Here is a 23,176-nt window from a genome sequence, read left to right as displayed (position 1 = left end):
CATTACAGCTATGGCTCATCCACTTCATCTTCAGCAATGGGAGGAGAGAGCGACACCGAATATTGAATACGTCACCAACTTTGATAGGTATTTGGCTGTCACTGCCACCACTTCTATCGGAGTACTCCAGGTGGCAAAACCGGGTTTCTTGAAACCGGGAAAAGGGCATAACCTGGTTTCTGAATTTGGGATATGGTGTTTACATGCACAAACACAAAAACGGGATAATTAAAAAACCCAATCAAAACCGGGATACTAAAGACCTTGTAAACACAGTCATTATTGTACAATTTAAGTTTTAAATCATTATTTTTAGTATTGTTATTATTATTGTAAATTAATAAAAAAAAATTGACAATTAGTAGTATTAAACTAATTAACTAACAGATTATTTCCTGCAGAGTTAGTTACATCAGTTTTTCTAATTTTTGTAAGTTATTACAAAATAAATAAAGACTTCAAATCAAATCAAATCAAATCAAGTCAAATCAAAGTATACAATTCTGTCCCTAATATTTCTTAGAAGAAAGAAGATCGAGACTGTTTGATTGATATATATATATATATATATACATACACACTGGCCATTTTATTAGGTACACCTTGTTAGTACTTGGTTGGATCCCCTCTTAAAATCAGAACTGCCTTAATTCTTTGTGGCATAGATGCAACAAGGTGCAGGAAAGATTCTTCAGAGATTTTGGTCCAATTTGACATGATGAACACACTTGCTGCAGATTTGTCGGCTGCACATCCATGATGTGAATAAAATTCCCCACACCATTACACCACCACCACCAGCCTTAACCGTTGATACAAGGCAGGATGGATCCATGCTTTCATGTTGTTTACGCCAATCCTGACCCTACCGTCTGAATGTCGCAGCATTCAGATTTTTCTAATCTTCTGTAGTCAAATTTTGGTGAGCCTGTGCCAATTGTATTCTCAGCTTCCTGTTTTTAGCTGACAGGAGTGGTATCTGGTGTGGTCTTCTGCTGCTGTAGCCCATCTGCTTCAAGGTTCAATATGTTCATTCAGAGATGGTCTTCTGCATAGCTGCTTTGGTTGTTACAAGTGGTTATTTGAGTTGCTGTTTCCTTTCTATCATCTTGAACCACTTTGGCCATTCTCCTCTGACCTCTGGCATCAACAAGGCATTTTCACCCAGAAAAAATGCCTGGATATTTTCTTTTTTGGACCATCTTCTTTAAACCATAGAGATGTTTGTGCATGAAAATCCCAGTAGATCAGCAGTTCCTGAAATACTCAGACCAGCCCATCTGACATCAACAACCATGCCACGTTTAAAATCACTTAAATCACCTTTCTTCCCTGTTTTGATGCTCGGTTTGAACTTCAGCAGGTCGTCTCGACCATGTCTACATGCCTAATTGGCTATTTGCATCAACAAGCAATTGAACAAGTGTACCTAATAAAGTAGTCAGTGAGTGTATATATATATATATATATATATATATACATATACACACGGTGAAGCTTTGGTGATCCCTTGTGGTGGAAGTCTGGACCATAAGGACCACCAGCATCTAGTAAATCAAATGTGATGTATGATTGTGATATATGGTAATTCATACAAATTTAATAAATTTAACTTTTTATTTATTACAGTACAGCAGTACAGCAGTACAGGTATCTGTCAGTGTAATGTGAGTAAAATGGATTGATAATCCCAACATTATAAAACTGGAGTCAGACTAAAGATCAAGACAGAACCATTCACAGATTATTTGGGTTAGATGTTGCCCATGGTAATGATAAGTAATAATGATACATTGTATTAACAGAGCACTTTTAAAGAAAGTCAAAGACACTTTATATAACCAGTTAAATCCTGTGTCATGTGTCCTTCATGTAACATGTGATAGGAAAAAAGATTACTGAATAAATGTAATTTAATGAAAATTAAAAAAAGATTGGAGGATACTAACATGGTAAAAATGCTACATAAGTGAAAGACTGAGTCCATAGCCATAGACTTTACAGAACATGTTAAGAATGTCATTAAAGGAATAATACCGTTATTACAAATTAAATTTTTGTAGCTCTGGCCTTAGTTTTTATCTGTTATAATAACATTGTACTTAACAGTACAGCTGCTGAGATATGTGAACATGGTGATATCACTACGCACAAGCAGCATGAGCAGTCAGATGACCACCCAGTTATTACGTAAAGATAAAATTTATTACACAAACTGTCCATTGTAAATAATCCCTTGCACTTTCCAGACCAAGATCCTGCTTCAACTTTGACCTGCTTACTCACTGTGGCTGTGTGCACAGTTTTACACTGAGAGATGATTAGCAACATTGCAGATGCGCTCACTTTAACGGTGACCATTAAATAAAGTGACTTAAATAATCTGGACAAACTGTAAATTTGTTTTTACCCTGTCTGATCATTAGATATGTGTTTCTTGACCTTGCATATTTCTTTTCACTGCTGTCATATATTTCCAGTTTTTGAGCCATTATATTGGTGAGAGCAACATTATCATAACTGATAGAGCCAATGGTCAGAGCCATGTCAATAAAATCTAGTTTTAATAAACCACTTGCCCTTTATGCCCCAGTGGTTGGTCAGTACTTCAAAAACATTGTCAGTTGACATTTGCACTCTTGTTGAAGTAGCAGTCTATCAACATTAATTTGTCTCTCAGGACACTGATGGTAAATTGAGCTGCAATGTGTTTGACATCTCTGTGCGATGCACCAACACAAACCACACATAACACAGAACATCACATCATTTGGTGCCCACAGCGCATACTGAACCCATCATGCAGACAGAGGAAGTCGAGGTACAGTAGCTGGAATGTGAGTGTGCACAGAAAATAAAACTGCTGTTTTTCTGGAGAGTCAACAGCACCCTGGCTGTGTGTTGGCCTTTATGGCCCTTGCAATTAATTGGACTTTATAAAATTGGCTCTGAGTTGTTGACTAACTTTGCTTACGGTGTAGAAAATAAACCATTATTAAAAGTGCTAAAAATCCAGGAATACACTTTGGCATTTATACTTTATGGCTGTATCAAAAACATATACCACCGTGCCATATTGAACCATGGATTTTGTAAATGTAAACTGTTATATACCCCTACCCTGAATACATTAAATTTGAGTTCATATTAGCAGTCAGTGATGCTGAGACAGGAGCGGCACTCAGTGGCTCAGACAGAGAGTGGATACAGGTGTTCCAGCTCAGACAATTTGAGCAAAACAAATTTTTTGTATTGTTTGACCATTAAAACATGTAAACATGTTCTAGTTGAAACCTCAAATAAAAGTACGAACCTGAAAACGAGCAGAATAGGTCCTCTTTAAACAAACAGCACCCAAGATGTGTTGGGAAGCCAAAACAATGTTCCCTAAGGAATCAAGATGGGCTTCAGGCACAATTGATAGTCTTTACAAAATTAATAACTCAGTCTAAAAACAATTTGAAAGCTAGCTATATGGTTGATGTTCTTTTGGCTTGAAGCAAGAAACTTTATACGGTTGCAGAGGAGCTTATCTTGCCTAGTGTTGTGGGTATGTGGAGTTACTAGAGGAGGCAGCGGCAACCAAAATTCAGCCAGTACAACTCTCCAAATATACCATGAGCAGCATTATTGTTGACATGGATGATGACAGAAAATGCCAACTTGTGCAAAGAATAAAGGCAAGCCTATACTTTGCCATACAGCTGGACAAGTCTTGAGTGTCTCTTTCACTGAAGGTAAGCAGAATATATATCTTGGTCAATATAGCTGGCAGTGGCATGACACATATTTACAGCCCAGTTTTATTTCTCATATTTTTGTCATTTTATATATTTTTTGCTAATTTGTTTGGAAAATGGAACAAAACATTTGGAATGTTGGAATGTTTGGAAGAACCCCTGGTGTAGACCACATGATGTTGGCATGATGTTCACCCCCAAAAGCACTGACTTCCATACTTAGTAGGTATAATGAACACTGTTGGCATCTGAAGAAATGTATAGGTCCCTTAATCTGTCTGTGTGGCAGACAAAGAGAGTCGGAGTCAACATGGCACAAAATATCACAGATGTTGGACCCATCGAGTGTGCGGACATTGGCAGATCAGAAATTCTTTAGAGCTATATCATCACTGAATTTATGGGCTTATGGACATTTTGGTGGCATCTCGACATGCTGACTGCCAACTCTGTCAATACACCACTCTTTACTTCACCACACCACAGACTTTATGGGTTGTAGCTACTGCTGTAGGCATTTAAGCTCCGTGCCGGAGACAGTTCCTAGAGTGCACTGGCTACACACACAGTGACAAGGCTAACTGTTAGCATAACACAGTTAACATTACCTAACAAGTATTATTATTATTAATGATTAACGAGTTTAACAACGAGGGGCGGCACGGTGGTGTGGTGGTTAGCACTGTCGCCTCACAGCAGGAGGGTTCCTAGTTCCTGGTTCGATTCTGGGTGTGGGAGCCCTTCTGTGCGGAGTTTGCATGTTCTCCCCGTGTCAGTGTGGGTTCTCTCTGGGCACTCCGGCTTCCTCCCACAGTCCAAAGACATGCAGATTGGGGACTAAGTTAAGTGATAACTCTAAATTGTCTGTAGGTGTGAATGTGAGTGTGAATGGTTGTTTGTCTCTATGTGTCAGCCCTGCGATAGTCTGGCGACCTGTCCAGGGTGTACCCTGCCTCTCGCCCGATGTCAGCTGGGATAGGCTCCAGCCCCCCCGCGACCCTCAAGAGGATGAAGCGGTTAGAAGATGGATGGATGGATGGAGTTTAACAACAGTGTTGTGCCATTCTGGTGTTGGTGCAAGTTTGTTGGAACTGTTAAACAATTCGGTGTTGGATGTTAGCCACTGCTTATGTTAGCTCATACTTATGGGGCAGCAACGTATGTCAGGAGCGGAGCAGCTCCGAGTCCAGAGACGTGAGCAACAGAAAGTTTGCTGCTGCTATGAGTGTGTTGGTCAATCTGTGTGTGTGTGTGTGTGTGTGTGTGTGTGTGTACAGTGTGAACTGTCATGTCACCATTGTCAGCAGTGGTAACCCTCCCTCCTACAGCCTACACAGGAACACTGAGGAACCAAACACTCCAAACCCAAATGTATCAGCATCAATCTTAAAAGCGGGGTGGAGAGGTTTAGAGAATGAGGTGTAGAAGGTGTGGAGGTGGACTGATGTATCAGAGACTCTATAGAAGGACAGAGTGCCAGCGGGCCAGTCCACATACACAGCTATTCTGTTGGAGCCAGAGGAGTGTGCAGTGCGAATGACTGTCCTCTTGTCATTGTGCCAGGCCAAGTAACCATTATCAGAGCACTGCAGACTCCAAGACTGATCATTCCTTCCCAGCCTGCTGTCAGAAACTCGTCCTCTCCTTTTGATTTCTCTATAAGTCACTGCAATTTCAACTCCTCCTTCCAACTCCACCTCCCAGTAGCAGCGAGCAGTCACATCCTGTCTACACACAACCTGCTCCCAGCTGTCAAATCTCTCTGGGTGATCAGGATACAGTTGCTCTCTGCACCATTCCACCTTCCTGTTGTTGTCAGATAGCAGGAGGTCACCGTTGGCTGTGTTTGGGTCCAGTGTGAAATCACAGGCATCTGAAGAGGAGAACAGAGTCAGAAAAGAGAAAAGAGTCAGTACAGTAGACATTTTACTTAAAGGTCAGGTCTATAATGCATTATGAGCACATTTATAAGACATTATAACACATTTATAAGGCTTTATAAACGTTGTTACAAATGTTAATAATCATGTATGACAACTTATAACAAGGTTTATAAAGTATTATAAGTGGTTACATAATGCATTATAAATTCAGCATTCATAATGCTTTATACTTCCATGCCAAAGTGACGACAGTGTTTGAAAGAAGAATCTGAAGTACTGGCATTATTCCGTTTCAGAAATTAAGCATTTATTATATGTCAGAGCAGTTCTTTGAGTCTTTATAACTGGCTAAAGTTATGATAGTTATAATGTGCTATGTAACCCAGTACTTCAGATTCTTCTTTCAAACACTGTCGTCACTTTGGCATGGAAGTATAAAGCATTATGAATGCTGAATTTATAATGCATTATGTAACCACTTATAATACTTTATAAACCTTGTTTTAAGTTGTCATACATGATTATAAACATTTATAACGATGTTTATAAAGCCTTATAAATGCGTTATAATGTCTTATGAATGTGCTCATAATGCATTATAGACCTGACCTTCAAGTAAAGTGTTACCGAAATTTCTGAGAATTTCTTTTTGTGAGACTGAATATCAACTGATTCAGGTGTGAGGGATTAATTAAAGAAAACTGTGTGGAACATGGTGCAAATGTCTTTGGCTTCCAGAACTCAGAGTGAAAGCCTTCATTCCGACTATTATTAAGACCACATGTAAATAAAGTTATGCTCATGACCCCAAGCAGAAGATACTTTTGCAGTATAAAAGCAGGGTTTCTGCCTCAACCTCTTGTCATGGGACACTACAGGGCAGAGTCCTGCCCGGGTCCATTTTTGAAAACCTGCACCCGCCCATACCCGTGAAGCTCAGTACCAGAACCTGTCATTATGTCTAAGTCAAAGCTGCGCCTGCCCACACCCATTAATAACAGTTCCGTGATCCAACCTGCACCCGTGATTAAACACGCTGCCTACAGTCACTCACATTCTCTGTTCTTGAATTACAAATGCAGCAGAGGAAACGTTTCTTTCGATCGCAGCTCTCGATGCCGAGATAGTGACAACATTCTGCGCAGTCACGCCCAAGTTAGGAAACATTTTAGCACACTCCATCCAGGATCCTCATTTGGTGTCTTGAACTTGATGTAGGCTGCCACCCTATCTTCGTTGGAGTCCTCCATGTTGATGATGAATGTGACAGGGTCAAAGGTTCAACTTGTGTCATTTATTGCTGCTTGATAACAGTAATTTAGAGGCCAAAATTTTACACATATACTGCACATCTTTTTCAGTTTCTTTCTTCTGAAAAATAAAAAACATATTGTTCATTTTTACCTATGCTCTTATCCATGAATTTATACATATATATATATATATATATATATATATATATATATATATATATATATGTACACATTTTTACCCGTTACACAACTTTTTGCGGGTCACCCGCTGGTTACCTGTGGATACTCGGTACAGGACTCTGCTGCAGGGTATTCTGAGCAACAAGGACAGTGACGGTCAATCTTTGGTCTAATAGATCCTTAGTGCTATTCATGACTTGTAATCCATTTCAACTGTGATGAAGAGGTCTCATCAGCAGTATGTCTCGCATTCTGTCAGACCAGACTGTAAAGTGGCCACACAACTGGGGGAGAGGGTCCCTGTAGGGACTGGAAAGTCAGGCATAGGCTTCGGAAATGTTAGCATCCAACCTAGGGTTTCTACTTAGAAAGAGGCAGGAAGCAGGATAAAATGTTCAACATCCAGTATCCAATTCACTGAGATTAAGCGCTATCGGTAGGAGTGCAGGATTGGGCCATCCCTATACTATCCTATCCTAGTGTCCTTAAGCAATCTTTTTAAATCAAAGCCCCACTAACCCCTATGAACATCTGGCTTTTTTATTTCATGGGAAAGGTTACAATTCCCTGGTCAACTGACTCTGTTGTAGTCACGGGTATTTATCAGCTCCAGCAGTGATTGGCTTTGATCAGCAGTGATGGAAATATGACATGACAATGCAATGACGCTCTGCCGCAAAATATTGTCTGTCTCTGTCCAAGCAGCACTCAAAAATCCATCCAAATTTAGTTTGCACAGTGTTTTAGAGAGACTGAATAACATTTCACAGGCCTCCATGCTGCTTTCTACTGTTTACTGACCTGTTTTCCGGCCTGTACGTGATGTTGAATAAAACTTATACTTTAAAACTTATATCTAACATTAGTTGTTATCCTCACACCACTGTAAGCACCATCAACAGGCTTTCTGTTAAATAAATTAATACACAGTTTTTAAGAGTAAGACTGACACACTTACATTTTCGCAGTCCAGGTTTCAACCTCTGCATTCCAGAGTGATCCACACTTAAAGAAGAAACAAAATCATAAATGTCAACCAAAATTCTTTCACTCACTCCTACAAAGAAAATTTAAATTATATACCAGGGCTGTAATCAGCTATTTAACATTGGGTGGGCAATGTTTGACTTCTGGGACCCAAACTCTAGTGAGGTCTTAACAGCAGCAACTCCATGCTGACAGTAGCAACAGTGTTAATCAGAGAATGGGCACTACATGTCTGTGAAAATGCCATTCCGATATCAGTGGTAACCGCCATATGAGTGCCATGCAAATTGGAGGTGATGAGCTAGCCAATGGGATAAACACATTCACAAACATACATGTGTAGCTGGACTGGCTTACTACAACAATCAGGCTGTTCACATAAACTGTTGTACATTTTCCTACGAAAAGTAATGCATCCACATTTGTACATATCCCATGTATTTTGAAAGGCTGCGACCAATATGACCAATGCACTGACAGTAGTAAACAAGAAAGCAGTACCGAACAATCTTGTAAGGAGGCAGATTGGGGTACTGGATGGGTCACAAAAACATAGACTTTCCTCCAGAAGGACATGCTAGTTTGGAACCGTGTGAACTTTGAGTCATTTTAAGGTGCATCCTCACCATGTTTCTCTTCCTAAACCTAACCGCAGTAACTTTACGTTAATTATGTTACTGTATGTTAAGAACATAATGTAATTCGTGGGGCGCTAATTCGTAGTATATCATACGAACTGTTCTGTCTGCATTTTCGTTTTTCGTTTGATAGGCCTATCATATGAACCATTCTATGAGGTTCGACAACAAACCACAGAGAGGGTGACAGAGGGTGACTTCACTCTCTGGTCAGCACACCATTTCTTCACTCATGCTGTTCGCACATATCTTGCATATGTTTTTCTATGGAAAACACTGCATGCAAATTTGTACATATCCCACATATTCTGAAAGGCTGCAATCATGTATTTCGAAAGGCTGCGATCACATGACCAATGCACACAAAAAAATGGACCTTCACCTGGGACTTTCCCCTGGAGTTGTGCGTTCAGATCAATGTGGACTTTGAATGAAGTGTGAGTTATTTTAAGGTACATCCTCACCATGTTTCTTTTCCTAAACCTAACCAAAGTAATTATGCCAAAACTAAGCTCTGTAACTTTATATTAATTACGTAACTGTATGTTAAGGATGTTGCATCATTCTTGGGGTGCAAATTTGTAGGATATCATATGAACTGTTGTGCATGCATTTTTCATAGGATATCATACAAACTGTTCCATGTGAATATGTTGAGTCCACTATAGCTTTATATAGCAAATAGTGGTTTGCTGCTATGTTAATGCTCTCATGGTCACATACAGAACATTTAATTAATGTTACATAAAAGGTTAGACTGTTATGATCATAGACTTAAAATGATAAATGTTTAAAGTACTTTTGAAGCTGTCTTCATTGACATTGAGACCTGAACAAATCCCCAAAGTGGTTGATTTTTTAAATAGTAGATAGAGACAATATATTGTCAAGTAAAAACAGTCTATTTCTGTACTGTGTTCTGTCATGCTATCCAAGAAGGTGTCTGCTCTCACTTACTCTGTGTCTTCAACTTCCATCACTCCCTGAATCATCTGGAGCAAAAATGAAATTGCCAGTGACTTTGTGTCTATTGTTAAGGTGTCCAAAAAGATAAATTATAGACTTTTGCTCCATTGTATTCTATCACAGTTTCCAAAAAACACACAATTGACTTACCCCCTCCAAGTCACCTATACCTAACCTTTCTCCAGTGTCCTTCACTCTCAGATGAACATTAATATGTTCTCATTAAAAATGTGCTCAAGGTTCACTGTTGTGCTGGAAACTAATATCATCTGGTATCAAATTTTATGCACATTTAAGGAACATGAAAGTTATGGAAATTATACAGTACAGTATCAAGGGGGGCAATTTAATATTCTCTGAATATTGGGGGCACTTGTACCCCCCAAAGTGTATTGTAATTACGGCCCAGTTATAAAGCCTACATTCTTGCTTGTTTCATACTTGAGAGTGGCCAGTGTCCACTGTGGATCCTCCAGTGTAGCAAAGAGCATCATTACTCCTGAGTATCCTGGATGATTGTAGCTCAGATCCAGCTCTTTCAGATGGGAGGCGTTGGACTTCAGAGCTGTGGCCAGAGAAGAACAGCCTTCCTCTGTGATGAAACAGCCTGACAGCCTGCACACAGAGTCACAGTCTAGTTTTGTGTTTGTTGATTCTAGTAAATACTTTTTTCCTGCTTTTGCCTTGTTTAACAGTCGGTGATATCTCCCTGATTAAAGCCACTACAAGGAACTTTTAACTGGATATGCAAAAGTCTCTCGTTTCTGCTGATGTCTGTGCGTGACCTACAACAGCAAATGAGACCATCGGTGTGAAGATAAGCTGTTTCTATATAGTGTATATCCATACCTTTAGGAAACTGGCTCCGGGTCCGCCCCAGGTCGCTTCCAGGACGAAACAATTTACGGCACTCAGATGGCACACGTCATCTTACCTAGCTGCTTACATTTATAGTGACTCTTATGAATAGTCGCTATTCCTCCTCCTTTAAAATAGCAGCAATCATCGGGTGAAAGTTCTGTGAAAGCACTGGACTCACCAACAGTCAGCCACGCTTCAGTCACACAGAGAAAATCCAATCCTCGGGAAGTCAGGAAATCCTTCAGGATAAACGTTTTGTTCGCTAGCGATCTAGCATTTACCAGCCCAATCCTGGCAGGAGCTGGCGGGTTCCACGGCGTTAGCTGTCTGGGGAGCCACACACAAAGAGGCCGCAGGTTGCGCAGATTCACCCCGCGCCAGCGGGGATGAGGAGAGCAGGGGCCGCAGGGCTGGAACACCTCATCCGGGCCGACGACAGGTACCAGCCAGGCGTCGACAGAGTCCAGCAAGTGCCGAGGAATAAAGAGGCGAGGCACCGCTCCATACTCAGTCCAAGAAGCCGTGGAAGTGCTTGCCAAACAGGCTTTCAGCCTTACCAGCCGACCGCTGCGTTTACCCCGGCGGCGGTGGCGCTTACGCCGGAGAGGTGGAGCTGGGGCACGGCAGAGGTGAGCTGGGATCCCCGATAGGAGCAGGGGCAAAGTTTTCCCATCTTGCTGTTTCATTCATCCCCAAAACAAACACATGCGCGAGCCAGGTAATATGCACTAGAGCTCATGGGAAATGTAGGCTTCATTCCGGCAAAACACTACTGCTTTTGTCCACAGGGTCGCCAAAATCAACTCAAAATGAAAGTTCCTTGTAGGGGCTTTAAAGCTTGTTCTATTTTAAGCCTCATTCAGATGGAATTAACCCTTTGAATTTGGCAACAGAAATGGTCCACATACACCTGCCTACATTGCATGTGAATGATGACTGAGCAGCAGGTGGCACCATGTCTGGTAGAATTAACAGTGTGTGAATGTGTGTGTCAATGGGTGACTGTGACATGTAGTGTAAAAGCGCTGTAAAAGAGTGGTCAGAGGACTATAAAAATGCTGTACAAGTGCAGTCCATTAGTTAGATGTTAGTGTTTAGCATATTTCATCTATCAGGTTATCAAAAACATTTTTGACTTCCACCATTTTCACACAAAAGTCAAATTTCACACTGAACTGATAACAATTTAATAAAAATTAGAGTGACAAGCAGCTCTTCCTGCAGACAAAACTCAGAGCTCCACTCTAAAATACCAGAATGTTGAATCTGAGAGGATTCAAATTACATGAGGATAAGCCAGTTATTAGAAAAACAGTAATTGTGGCATAATTATTACTGTTGTGGGGTTGAAAAAACATGACCCACATTTGCTCCATTTGGAATAAAAATCTGCGCAGGTAATGTTAAAATCACTCCACCCTCAATGGAGACATGAATCTTTTTTTTTTCTCAGTCACTAAATTGGTAAATTGGTAAATTGGTCCACTGCAACAGAACAAAAACAGACAGAGTAATGAAGATCAACACAAAGAAGATCTGAAAATCTGGGTAATTTTGCAGGGTGAAACCCAGAATTTCCTCAAAATCAGACATGACAGACTTAAAAGGCCTGCTCTATTTACTCTGCAATATTATTCAGATAGCTCACTTAACCTTTTTGTAATCAAGCCATTTGAAACGTTCTTAAACATTTTGTCCAAGAATCTTTATCCCATTCTGTTCCACTAAAAACTGTGGACAAAATACATGAAAAACACTAAAACTACTGTCTATGTTCACTTATATCAATCTTGGTGTAAAGGGGGATTCAAGTAGTCATAGCCAAAAAAAACCCAAAGTATCAGTGTCCAGTTGAATTAAATTTCCATCTAAGGATATCTTAAAAAAAGAAAAAAGAGCTGCATAAATTTCACCATACTGATTTCCTTACAATGTTACAAGGGAAAACCTTTGCTACATAAGTGTTCCCTTATGTGTTGCCAGAAGGTCCTATACCAGTCTCTTACAAGTTAGATAATCTTAAATAATCTATGTAACATAAGACAACAAATTTATGGTGATTGAAGAGGAGGAGGAGATACCAGGGTGCATTTTTACACTATGGACACTATGAGTGAAGTGCAACTTGAGAGAGTATACAAGGTCAGTCTGTCTTCAAAATCACTACAAAACTGTAGCCAGACCTTGAACACCAAACCAGTACTTTCTATATAACTGAGGCATTCTGCTAAATATGGTGCAATCTATTTCTTTGTAGAACTCTGGTTTAATAAATCAGCTGTTATACAAATGTGCAAATCAAAAAAGATGGAAATAGACGAGCTTTAACGTTATCTGTAAAACATCACGTTTATTGACTTAACATGAAGCCAAAATGAAAACAAAACTGTTAAATGTTCACAGAATGAGTTAGTGTCTGTTGATGAGTCCCAATAAAAAAAACATAAGGTAGCCTTGCTGTGTTAAATTTCACAATATGTTAATGGAGCTAGACAAGTCATATAGCACACATATTAGACCTATCTGTTGTTCTTACAGTGGTAGCGCTCCTCCTGCAAGCCCAGCATTAACAGCTGGTAAGTTATTGTCAACATTGTTACATTATCATTTGCACTAGCAACTTTGTAGCTAGCACGCCAAATGTTACTTTAACTCTGTGTCACGTATTACCTGTAGCTATATTGTTTTATTGAAACTCACCAGTGTTTGCCGACTCCTGTTAATGTGTGGTTATCTTCTGTCTCGCTGTCACAGTAGACAGTAAATGTAAAGGATGATGATGTGAGTGAAGCGTGACCATGGCAACTGAAATGCAAACGTGCTTTATAGAGCGCTCCGGGATGACACTTTTATGTAGGCAGACACAGAATTTACCATCACCCTGGTTCCCTCAACGAAAAGCTAATGGAATTTTTTCCATTGGATTTTAGATTATTACAGAAAATAAGCTTGGTGGCAAACAAACATTTATGATACTTACACATTTTGTTCAGCAAGATAAATCGCCGGAGATAAAAAACACTAGGCTTTAAACAAACTACACCATGGTCGCATGACTTAATGTCGCCATCACAACGAGGCTGTAAAGCCGTGATCTTTGTTATGATGTTCTGTAGTCTCATTTTGTCACTTGTTAGTTACTACTTTTTTAAGACATGTAGAAGCTTCAAAATTCACTAGGGTGGTATTAACTGACGTATTTTATGTTGTATTTAAACGTGGAAGTCTCTTCAGCTCGTGCTAGCCACAGACTTTATTTCAGAAATCAAACCATAAACTCATTTAAAAAATCCATTGACTTCGAGAAAAAGGAACCAGGAGTGCTAAAATGCTAACTCATATTCGGTTTTTAGGTGTAATTCCTGGAGCACTCAGTGAAAGCCATAGTCTAAACACTTCAGCAAGGAGATAGCCTACCCCTCTGTTTAGGAAAATATTTTGGATGAGGGACAAACTTAACTAAGAAAGTTTATGCAACTGGTGTATGGGTTTTAACTTGTGACACACTGTAGCAAGTGTGTTGTACTGGCAAGTATTGAGCCAGAAAATATAACACACGTTTAAAGGGCAGGACATACTGAAAACATGGACTGACCGGACAGAATCACCATCTTTTGCATTCCTTATCTGGATCAGTCCATGTTTTCTTCAGATGCTTTTCCAATGCTGCTGACTAGTAATACAATACATTAAAGACAAAAAAAAAAATCTGACCTGAAAGTTTCCAGAGTACAGTGTGGACTCTTCAGTCCAGCAGAGAGCATCTTCACACCTGTATCCTCCAGGTCATTGTTGCTCAAGTCTAGCTCTTTCAGAGTGGAGGACTGAGAGCTTAGAACTGAGGCCAGAGCTTCACAACTTCGCTGTGACAGTTTACACAGATTCAACCTTAATGGAAATGAAAAGATATTAGTGTAAACTTAATTCTCTTATACTTTAAGTTCAGTGTTGTCAGCCGCTGGTATTCATCTTCTTAAAGAGTCTCACACTGCAGGTACTGCAGCAGCTAACCTTGACAGAAAAAGGTGGTTTAGGATTTAAGAAGTCCTACTCAACACTTAGCAACACAGCACTTCTTAAAATTATATCAAGCAGGTTTACCTTTTTGTCCAGAATTTCTGTAAAACAGTGTTTGGGTGTGGATGGTGCATCTTAAGTGGCATCCACATGAATGCCAGGTATGGAGCTTTTTTCCTATCTATATTCAAGAGAGTAGTATATCAATTTAAGAGCATTATTTATTGATTTCACGCTCAGATTTTGTAATATTGTCCCTCAAAACCCTGCCCTCACACTCAAATAGCCTCTGCTTGTGCTTAGATCTACTCTGTTTCTGCTAAACTGTGTGCTCACACTCAGATACAATGTTGCTTGCACAGATTTCCTGCTCCAGCTTCAGCTCTTCTCCTCGCGCTCAAGCTGCTTCTGTGCGCTTGTGGAATTTCTGCTCTCAGATTTCTGCCCTGCTCTTGGATTTTTTTGTGTAATAACCCTGTCAAAATCCCCCAACCAATAGAACGCCAGGTTTATTGTTGACCAATGAAATGATCCCTGCCTCCTTGCGGGCGCACTGGCTTTAGTTTTAGAGCGTCCCGTCCGGGCAGGTATACTTTTAGCAGGTTCATCCACTCCCGCCCTCCAGGGCTTTATTAACTGTTCTTCCCTTGCTTTCTTTACGACTTTTGGAATAAAGGGACTGTTAATTTACACACGTGTGCCCGTATTTTTACTATAATAGCCGCATACAGTATGATATTAGCTGCATGGCACAGCGCCCCCTAGTCGGTGTGCTGGAGGAGAAAACGACATCACCTTCATCATGACTCAGGAGCGGGAGTCTAGCAGATTGCTGGCCAACATGGACCGTCAAAGTCAAGGACCTCAAGTAAGTTTTTATTTTTATTTTAATGGTGCTATTACTTCCTTCAGATTGAACTGATAAAGTCATATTTTCTGATTAGATGTGGTCTTTATTCAAGAGTCGCACCTTAAACACGTCGATAAACAAAGATTAGTGAATTGACAGATTTCTTTGAAATCATTGGTAGGACTCTATGTAATCTGCAGGGTTATTCAGTAATTATTGGTGCTGACATGAATGCCATCCTTGATCCATATTTGGACAGATCCAGTACACCCTCACAGAACACTCATCCATCTACAGTAGCACTCCAAGGGCTGATAAATGATTTCAGCCTTACAGATCTATTCAGAGCTATAAATCCTTCTGTAAGACAATATAGTTTCTATTCAGATAGACATAAAAACTCAAGGATTGATTACTTATTGGCTTCTATAACTTCATTTTCTCAAATTCACTCTGCCATTCATTACCCTAACTCTTTATCTGACCATAGTGCTATCACCTCACTGCGACACTAGCAGGCACTACTACTAGGGCCACAAGATGGCGCTTTAACACAATGTTACTTAAAAACAATGATTATTGTTGACACTTCAGAAACACTTTATAGATATATATATATTACTATATACTATAGATTACTGTTAATTTATTATGCTGATCTGTTCTGTACGACATCTATTGCACGTCTGTCCGTCCTGGAAGAGGGATCCCTCCTCAGTTGCTCTTCCTGAGGTTTCTACCGTTTTTTTCCCCATTAAAGGGGTTTTTTGGGGAGTTTTTCCTGATCAGCTGTGAGGGTCATAAGGACAGAGGGATGTCGTATGCTGTAAAGCCCTGTGAGGCAAATTGTGATTTGTGATATTGGGCTTTATAAATAAAATTGAATTGAATATATATATATATATATATACTGTATATGTGTGTGTTATCGGTTATCGGTATCGGCCTTTAGGAGCTGAAAGTTATCGGCATCGGTTTAAAAGAAAAGTTATTGTGCATCCCTACTTTTGAGGAATTTAGTTCCCTATCTGGGTATAAAATCAACTGGACAAAATGAGCACTTTTCCCATTAAACTCAAAATTGGATCCCGTACATTACCCCAGCATATCCCTACTGTAAATCAATTTAAGTACTTGGGGATAGATATTTTCCCTTCATTGGCTGTATTGTTAATAAAAAACTTTCAAGGAATCTATAATAAAATTGAATCAGATCTTGGTAGATGGTCATACCTCCCAAAATCACTACAAGCTCATGTATCAATAGTCAAGATGGATGTATTACCACGGATACATTTTTTCTCTTCCATGTTACCTTTACCTCCCCCAACTGATGGGACAAAATCTACTCTTTGGTATCCAAATTTGTCTGGGGTCCCATTCTCATGTCCATCTTGGAGCACTAAAGGAGTTCACACATTTGCAGATATTCATGATGAGAATGGGCCACACAATTTTAAGACTGTCTTACAATTTACCAGGCTCTTCCTTTTTTCTGTATCTCCAACTGTGGTCATCCATGAAAGCTTATGGAGTACCATGGAACTCTCCACTAACCACCCATTCCTTGCACTCCATTTTGGTCAACAGAGGACGAAAAAGAGGTGTCGTCACCCAACTATATTCACTCTTCCGGAGTGCTTCCTATAAAGCTCTTTCCATCACACAAGTACGGACTAAGGACCTGAAACACTACACTGGAGAGGTTTTGCTTGACCGGGAGAGGATATGGTCCTCACCTGTCATTGCCTCCAAAAACCCAGATCACCTAACCTGGAAATCCAGATGCCCCACCCCTAGCAAATTTGAATTTGCTCTGCAAGGGGATCAGGCCCCGACAAGCAGAGCCCGGTGAATCGCCATCGGACCAATCAGATTAGTCTATCTGACAGAGGAGGGCTCCGGGCGGGCGTAACATGATGAGGACAGTGCTGTGCCATAGGAGTTGAAATGTAAACAGCCAAGATGGCAGCTGGACCGCGTCCATTCAATTTAGCTTTGAAAGAAACGCTAAGCCAACTACACTTATCTTCTTCCTTGAAGGAGGAACAGAAGACTGCCCTCAAAAGCATAATGTATCAGTTAGCCCCACTGGTTTGCCGACCAGTGGGGCTTAGTGCAATGAATACGTCACCTTGTTTTTGCTCTGATTGGCCATCGTGCTATCCAGTTGTGTGCAGTGGCATTTGAGATGCCTCAGTTAGTGCCACCCCTTGGGTAGGAAGGGTGTATTGGTGAGGGCCAGACTCAAAATCTTTCTAGATTTGAGTCTGGATTTCCAGGCTACAGATCACCAACAGACTCCCTTCAACTTCATTCATAGGACTTACCTCACACCGAGAAAGGCTTATCTCATAAAACGGTTATCATCCCCAAACTGCACGTTATGCACAGAAGGACTCACAGGTTGTGAGTATGTACTGGGAATGCAAAGTTGTAAAAAAAAAAATTGGGGGTGAGGTTTGTGCTACTCTGTCAGATATTCTGGGTTTAACTGTGCCATGCTCTCCCACCTTGCTACTCTTGAATGACATTGCCTCATTGGAACTAACAGACTGTATCAACAGACGCATTCTTTTAACAGGTATCACTGCTGCCAAAAAGATGCTAGCTTTAAGCTGGAAACCTCCACATACGGTCACAAAAACTCAATGGATAAACACATATATCGATATCATCAATATGGAGCTTTCAGCGGCGAGGGTGCATCGTGCCCGAGCTGGCACTATTTCTGCATGGCAAGAGATAGCAGATAAAATTAAGGAATTGCTGTAGTTACCAATTCACAACTTAAATTTTGATTTCTTACATACTGCACATATTACTAAAATATGGAGACCCATAAGGAGGGGGAGGGATCGCCACGGGTCTATTGTTCTCTTTTGTCCTTTGTTCTTATTCTATTTCATGTACATGTTGTACTGCTTTTTGTTAACATGAAGCAAAATACAATGAAAAGTTGATCACAAAAAAAAAAAAAATTACCTGAGAGTTTTCAGTGTACAATGTGGAGTGTCCATCGCAACAGAGAGCAGCTTCACTCCTGAATCCTGCAGATCGTTGTTGCTCAGGTCCAGATTTTTCAGACTAGAGGACTCTGAGCAGAGGACTGTGGCCAGTGCTTCACAACTTCTTCTTGACAGCTTACATAAACATAGCCTTAATAGAGATGTTAACTTGCAAAATCTGTATCATTTTATTATTATATTTATGACAGGCATTGTTTTTAGTAGCACTTTGAGGCAGAATGGAAAGAAAAATGCAATATTACATATAAAAAGACTACATTTTATTTCACATCACAATCCACAAATCCACTGACCTGAGAGTTTCCAGTGTGCAGTGTGGACTCTTCAGTCCAGCAGATAGAAGTTTTACTCCTGGGTCCTGCAGGTTGTTGTTACTCAAGTCCAGCTCTCTCAGACTAGAGGACTGGGAGCTGAGGACGGTGGACAGAGCTTCACAGCTTCTCTCTGAGAGGTTACAGCTAATCATCCTAAAGAAGAGTTGATAAGGACGAACAAGAACAGTGACACTGTTAGCTTCTCTGTCAAATCGTCACATTGTTTGACAGGTATATCAGGTTGACTTACCTTGAGTTAGTGGAAGCCTTCACCACTGGCAACAACCTCAAAAGACCCTCATCTGAAGCACTGAATTTATGCAGGACAAACATGTCCAGCTCTTTTTGTGATAACAGTAAGATAAAGACCAACGCTGACCACTGAGAAGGAGACAGTTTGATTGTGGAGATACTTCCTGAACTCAGGTATTGTTGTATCTCCTCCACTAGTGAATGGTCCTTCAGCTCATTCAGACAGTGGAACAGATTGATGCTTCTCTCTGGAGAGGGATTCTCCCTGATTTTCTTCTTGATGTACTGGGCTGTTTCCTGGTTGATCTGTGACCTTCTTCCTGTCTGTGTCAGCAAGCCTTGTAGGAGATTCTGATTGGTCTCTAGTGAGAGGCCCAAGAGGAAGCGAAGGAACAAGTCCAGGTGTCCACTTCGACTTTGTAAGGCCTTGTCCACAGCAGTTTGATAGAGATGTTTTTCTGCAGTTTTTCCTCTAAATAACGTGGACCACCGAGAAGCTAGCAGATTGACGCCTGTGTTGATAAATGTCAGGTGGACATAAAGAGCAGCCATGAACTCCTGAATGCTCAGATGGACAAAGCAGAGCACCCTTTCCTTGTAAAGGTCAGTCTCCTCTTTAAAGATCTGTGTGAACACTCCTGAGTACACTGAGGCTGCTCTGATGTCGATGCCACACTCTGTCAGGTCTGATTCATAGAAGATCAGGTTGCCTTTCTGCAGCTGCTCAAAAGCCAGTTTTCCCAGAGACTCAATCATCTCTCTGCTCTCTGGACTCCAGTGTGGGTCTGTCTCAGCTCCTCCATCATACTTAATATTCTTCAGTTTGGACTGAACCACCAGGAAATGGATGTACATCTCTGTCAGTGTGTTGGGCAGCTCTCCTCCCTCTTCCATTTTCAGCAGTTTCTCCAAAACTGTAGCAGTGATCCAGCAGAAGACTGGGATGTGGCACATGATGTGGAGGCTTTGTGATGTCTTGATGTGGGAGATGATTCTGCAGGCCAGAGACTTATCTGAGAATCTCTTCCTGAAGTACTCCTCCTTCTGTGAGTCAGTGAACCCTCTGACCTCTGTCACCATGTCAACAAACTTTCGAGGGATCTGATTGGCAGCTGCAGGTCGTGTGGTGATCCAGAGGCGAGCAGAGGGAAGCAGTTTCCCCCTGATGATGTTTGTCAGCAGCACATCCACTGAGGTGGACTCTGTAACATCGGTCACAGTGTCATTGTTGTGGAAGTCCAGAGGAAGTCGACACTCATCCAGACCGTCAAAGATAAACACAACCTGGAACTCTTCAAACCTGCAGATTCCTGCTTCTTTGGTTTCAGTAAAGAAGTGATGAACAAGTTCCACCAAGCTGTACTTTTTCTCTTTCAGAACATTCAGCTCTCTGAAAGTGAATGGAAATGTGAACTGTATATCCTGGTTGGCTTTGTCTTCAGCCCAGTCCAGAGTGAACTTCTGTGTTAAGACTGTTTTCCCAATGCCAGCCACTCCCTTTGTCATCACTGTTCTGATTGGTTCATCTCTTCCAAATGAGGCTTTAAAGATGTCTGCTTGTCTGATTATTGTTTCTGGTCTGTCTAGTTTCCTGGATGCTGTTTCAATCTGTCTGATCTCATGTTCCATGTTAACTTGTCCACTCTCTTCCTCTGTAATGTAAAGCTCTGTGTAGATCTCATTCAGAAGTATTGACTTTCCTGTTGTGATGATTTGCTGAAACATCTTTCTCAGACTGTGTTTGAGTTTCCGTTGGCATGCGTCAAAAGTCTCTGAATGGGTAAACAACATATGATATAAGTGAGAGACAATGCTATACCAAGTAATGCAAACATTTCATGGTAAAACATCTAAGCCTGTAGTTCATATACTGTAGATCTCTGGTATTAGGTGTTCTAAGTATATAGGGTTCAGGACTGCTTAATATTTTGAAGATATCCTTTTAGTGTTTTTTTCTTACCTTTAGGTCCCGAACTGTTGTTTGATAACCGTAGTACCAGATCATTCCTTTTGATCTTCCTCAGAATCTTTACGGTCACCTCCCGAGTAGATGTGCTGAAGGTTTGCATCATTAGATTTACTGTGTCCAGCCTATCTGCCTTCTCCAGTTGACATTTTGGGATGAAAAGGCTTTCCTGGTTGTCAGCCTGCTGCAGGTGCCAGTGGAAGTGTTTGAGCTCATTATCTCCCAAATCCAAAAAAATGTTCAACAGCAGCTCTCCACTTTCCATTGTGACAGCCTGTTAAAATCAAAGGACATCTTCAACTTGAAGAATGGTGATGTAGTTTTCAGTAATCAACATACAAAAACAAACATACCAAAAAGCATACCATACATCATTAAATTAACTTAACACAGATAATATTTATTAATAATAATAATAATAATAATTATTATTATTATTCCTATTAAATCATCTTACATCCGTACAAGAAACTATGGTAACACTTTATTTGGATAGTCTACCCACAGATATTTAGTATTTGGAAGATCTAAGCAGTTTATTAGTTGAGATTCAACAACTCAATTGTTTTGCTTTATTCTGTAGATGTTCAACAGATTATCTTTAAAGTATATGTGAAAATTCATGAACACACATATTCTCTGAATAATTTTGTCGAACTTCAACTGTATATGACTAGAGCTAACGAAATGCATTTTTTTTAGTCACAGATACCCCAAAGAATCAGTCAGTGTTTGGTGTGACCAAGACCAACATTTGTCTCCTCCTGGTCTGCCATCCATGCCATTCATTTAAGCTCATCCGGTACATTTCCACTCACCCCGCCTCTTCACCACACCTACCTTCCACCCAGTCACCTGCCCACACATTTCTCACTTCTGTCAGTCCACCATGCAAACCTCATCAAGGCAACTCCATTCACCTATGCCTCATTGAACTCTGTCACGATATATACTCCAGCTGCACAGACTCTCGTTGCCACATTGTTCTTTGCCATTCCCATTGAAGACTTTCCAGCATTTACTCCTGGACTGCTTCCTCCTTGCTTACCTCGCCTGCCTCTGACTCCTGCTTAGCCTGCTCCCCAGTAAACCACTCAGCCTTCTGTCCCCAACCAAGTGCTCTGCTTCTGTGTTCATGGTTTCTGTTTTCCTGTTTCCTGCTTCGTCATGGTTTGCCGAAAGTATTGGGCTGAATCTTTGTCTCAGGACTACAAGCTGAGAAGTTGAGTCTCCTTGGTGTTTTACCTGCCTGCTCATTCTATGTTTTACAAAGCGGTGCATTAAAGGTCATTACAAACCGTTCTGTCTCACTTTGGCACTGCATTTGAGTCCAAGCCCCACCCATCACTCTCTCATGCAGTGTGACACATCTCCTTCTCACAGAGCTGATCAGGTTGTTGACTGTAGCCTGTGGATTGTTGGCCCACTCCTCTTCAATGGCTGTGTGAAGTTGCTGGATATTAGCAGGAACTGGAACATGCTGTCATACACGCAGATCCAGAGCATCCCAAACATACTTAATAATGGTAACATTTCAGGTGAGTTTACAGGTCATGCAAGAACTGGGAAGTTTTCAGCTTCCAGGGAACTGTGTACTGATACTTGCAGCATGGGGCTGTGCATTATCATGCTGCGGCATGAGGACATGGTGACATCATGGTGGCAGGTTAACGGCATCACAATAGGTCTTAGGATCTTGTCATAGTTTCTCATTTAGCATTCAGACTGTCATCAATAAAATGAACTCATGTTCGTTGTCCATAGCTAATGCCAGCCCATAGCATAACCCCATCTCCACTATAGGCACTTTGTTCAAAATACTGGCGTTAGCAAACTGCTCACCCACACTACGCTGTACATGGTGGTAGAGATAAGTGGGAGGGACAGCAGCTTTCCGTACCTCCAAAAAATATGACCTATTCATTCAGTGTTTACCCAACACGCTCAATATATGGACATGCAATGACAAATTGTCATTAACTTACTACGTTATAAAAAACGATGAAAATATGGACTTACCCATGTTTAAAATGACCTGTTGAAGTGAAAAAACGAGTACTGACGGGAACAGACGAGTGGAGTCGATGTTTAACTGGCGCGGAGATCGCAGGAGAAATGCACTGCCTGTGTGGACAGTCAAGCGCCTGCGAGTACACTCACAGGACTTCTGCGGCACGAATGCGCTCGGTGTGTCCTTAGCGTTAATTATAACAGCCAATTTATTGAAAAATGTCGGGTTT

General features: G+C 40.8%; 1 protein-coding gene across 1 annotated transcript; it reads right to left on the bottom strand.

Annotated features, from left to right (window-relative positions):
* Positions 1–1,686: 1,686 nt before the first annotated feature.
* On the bottom strand, positions 1,687–21,201 carry LOC126388578 (NACHT, LRR and PYD domains-containing protein 12-like). The gene is made up of 8 exons (XM_050041776.1): positions 20,931–21,201; positions 18,969–20,742; positions 18,698–18,871; positions 18,361–18,534; positions 14,223–14,396; positions 10,089–10,262; positions 8,015–8,061; positions 1,687–5,613 (listed from the first exon to the last, which is right to left on the bottom strand). The coding sequence occupies exons 1-8, from the start codon at positions 21,199–21,201 to the stop codon at positions 5,063–5,065; spliced, it is 3,339 nt and encodes a 1,112-aa protein (XP_049897733.1). The 3' UTR covers positions 1,687–5,062.
* Between the last annotated feature and the right edge of the window lie 1,975 nt (positions 21,202–23,176).

Source organism: Epinephelus moara, chromosome 4 (assembly GCF_006386435.1).
Source record: "Epinephelus moara isolate mb chromosome 4, YSFRI_EMoa_1.0, whole genome shotgun sequence".
Classification (NCBI taxonomy): Eukaryota; Metazoa; Chordata; class Actinopteri; order Perciformes; family Serranidae; genus Epinephelus; species Epinephelus moara.
Note: the sequence above shows the minus strand (reverse complement) of the source record. Positions and strands in the feature narration are given on the sequence as shown.

Bases quoted from the DNA above. Each gene is read 5' to 3' on its own strand.
- LOC126388578 (XM_050041776.1), bottom strand. From the start codon at position 21,201: ATGGAAAGTGGAGAGCTGCTGTTGAACATTTTTTTGGATTTGGGAGAT. The intron at 18,535-18,697 runs GTCAGTGGATTT...ATCTCTATTAAG, and splicing joins TGCACACTGGAAACTCTCAG to GCTATGTTTATGTAAGCTGT. The intron at 10,263-14,222 runs GTCAGATTTTTT...CTCTGTGTGCAG, and splicing joins TGTACTCTGGAAACTTTCAG to GCTGTCAGGCTGTTTCATCA.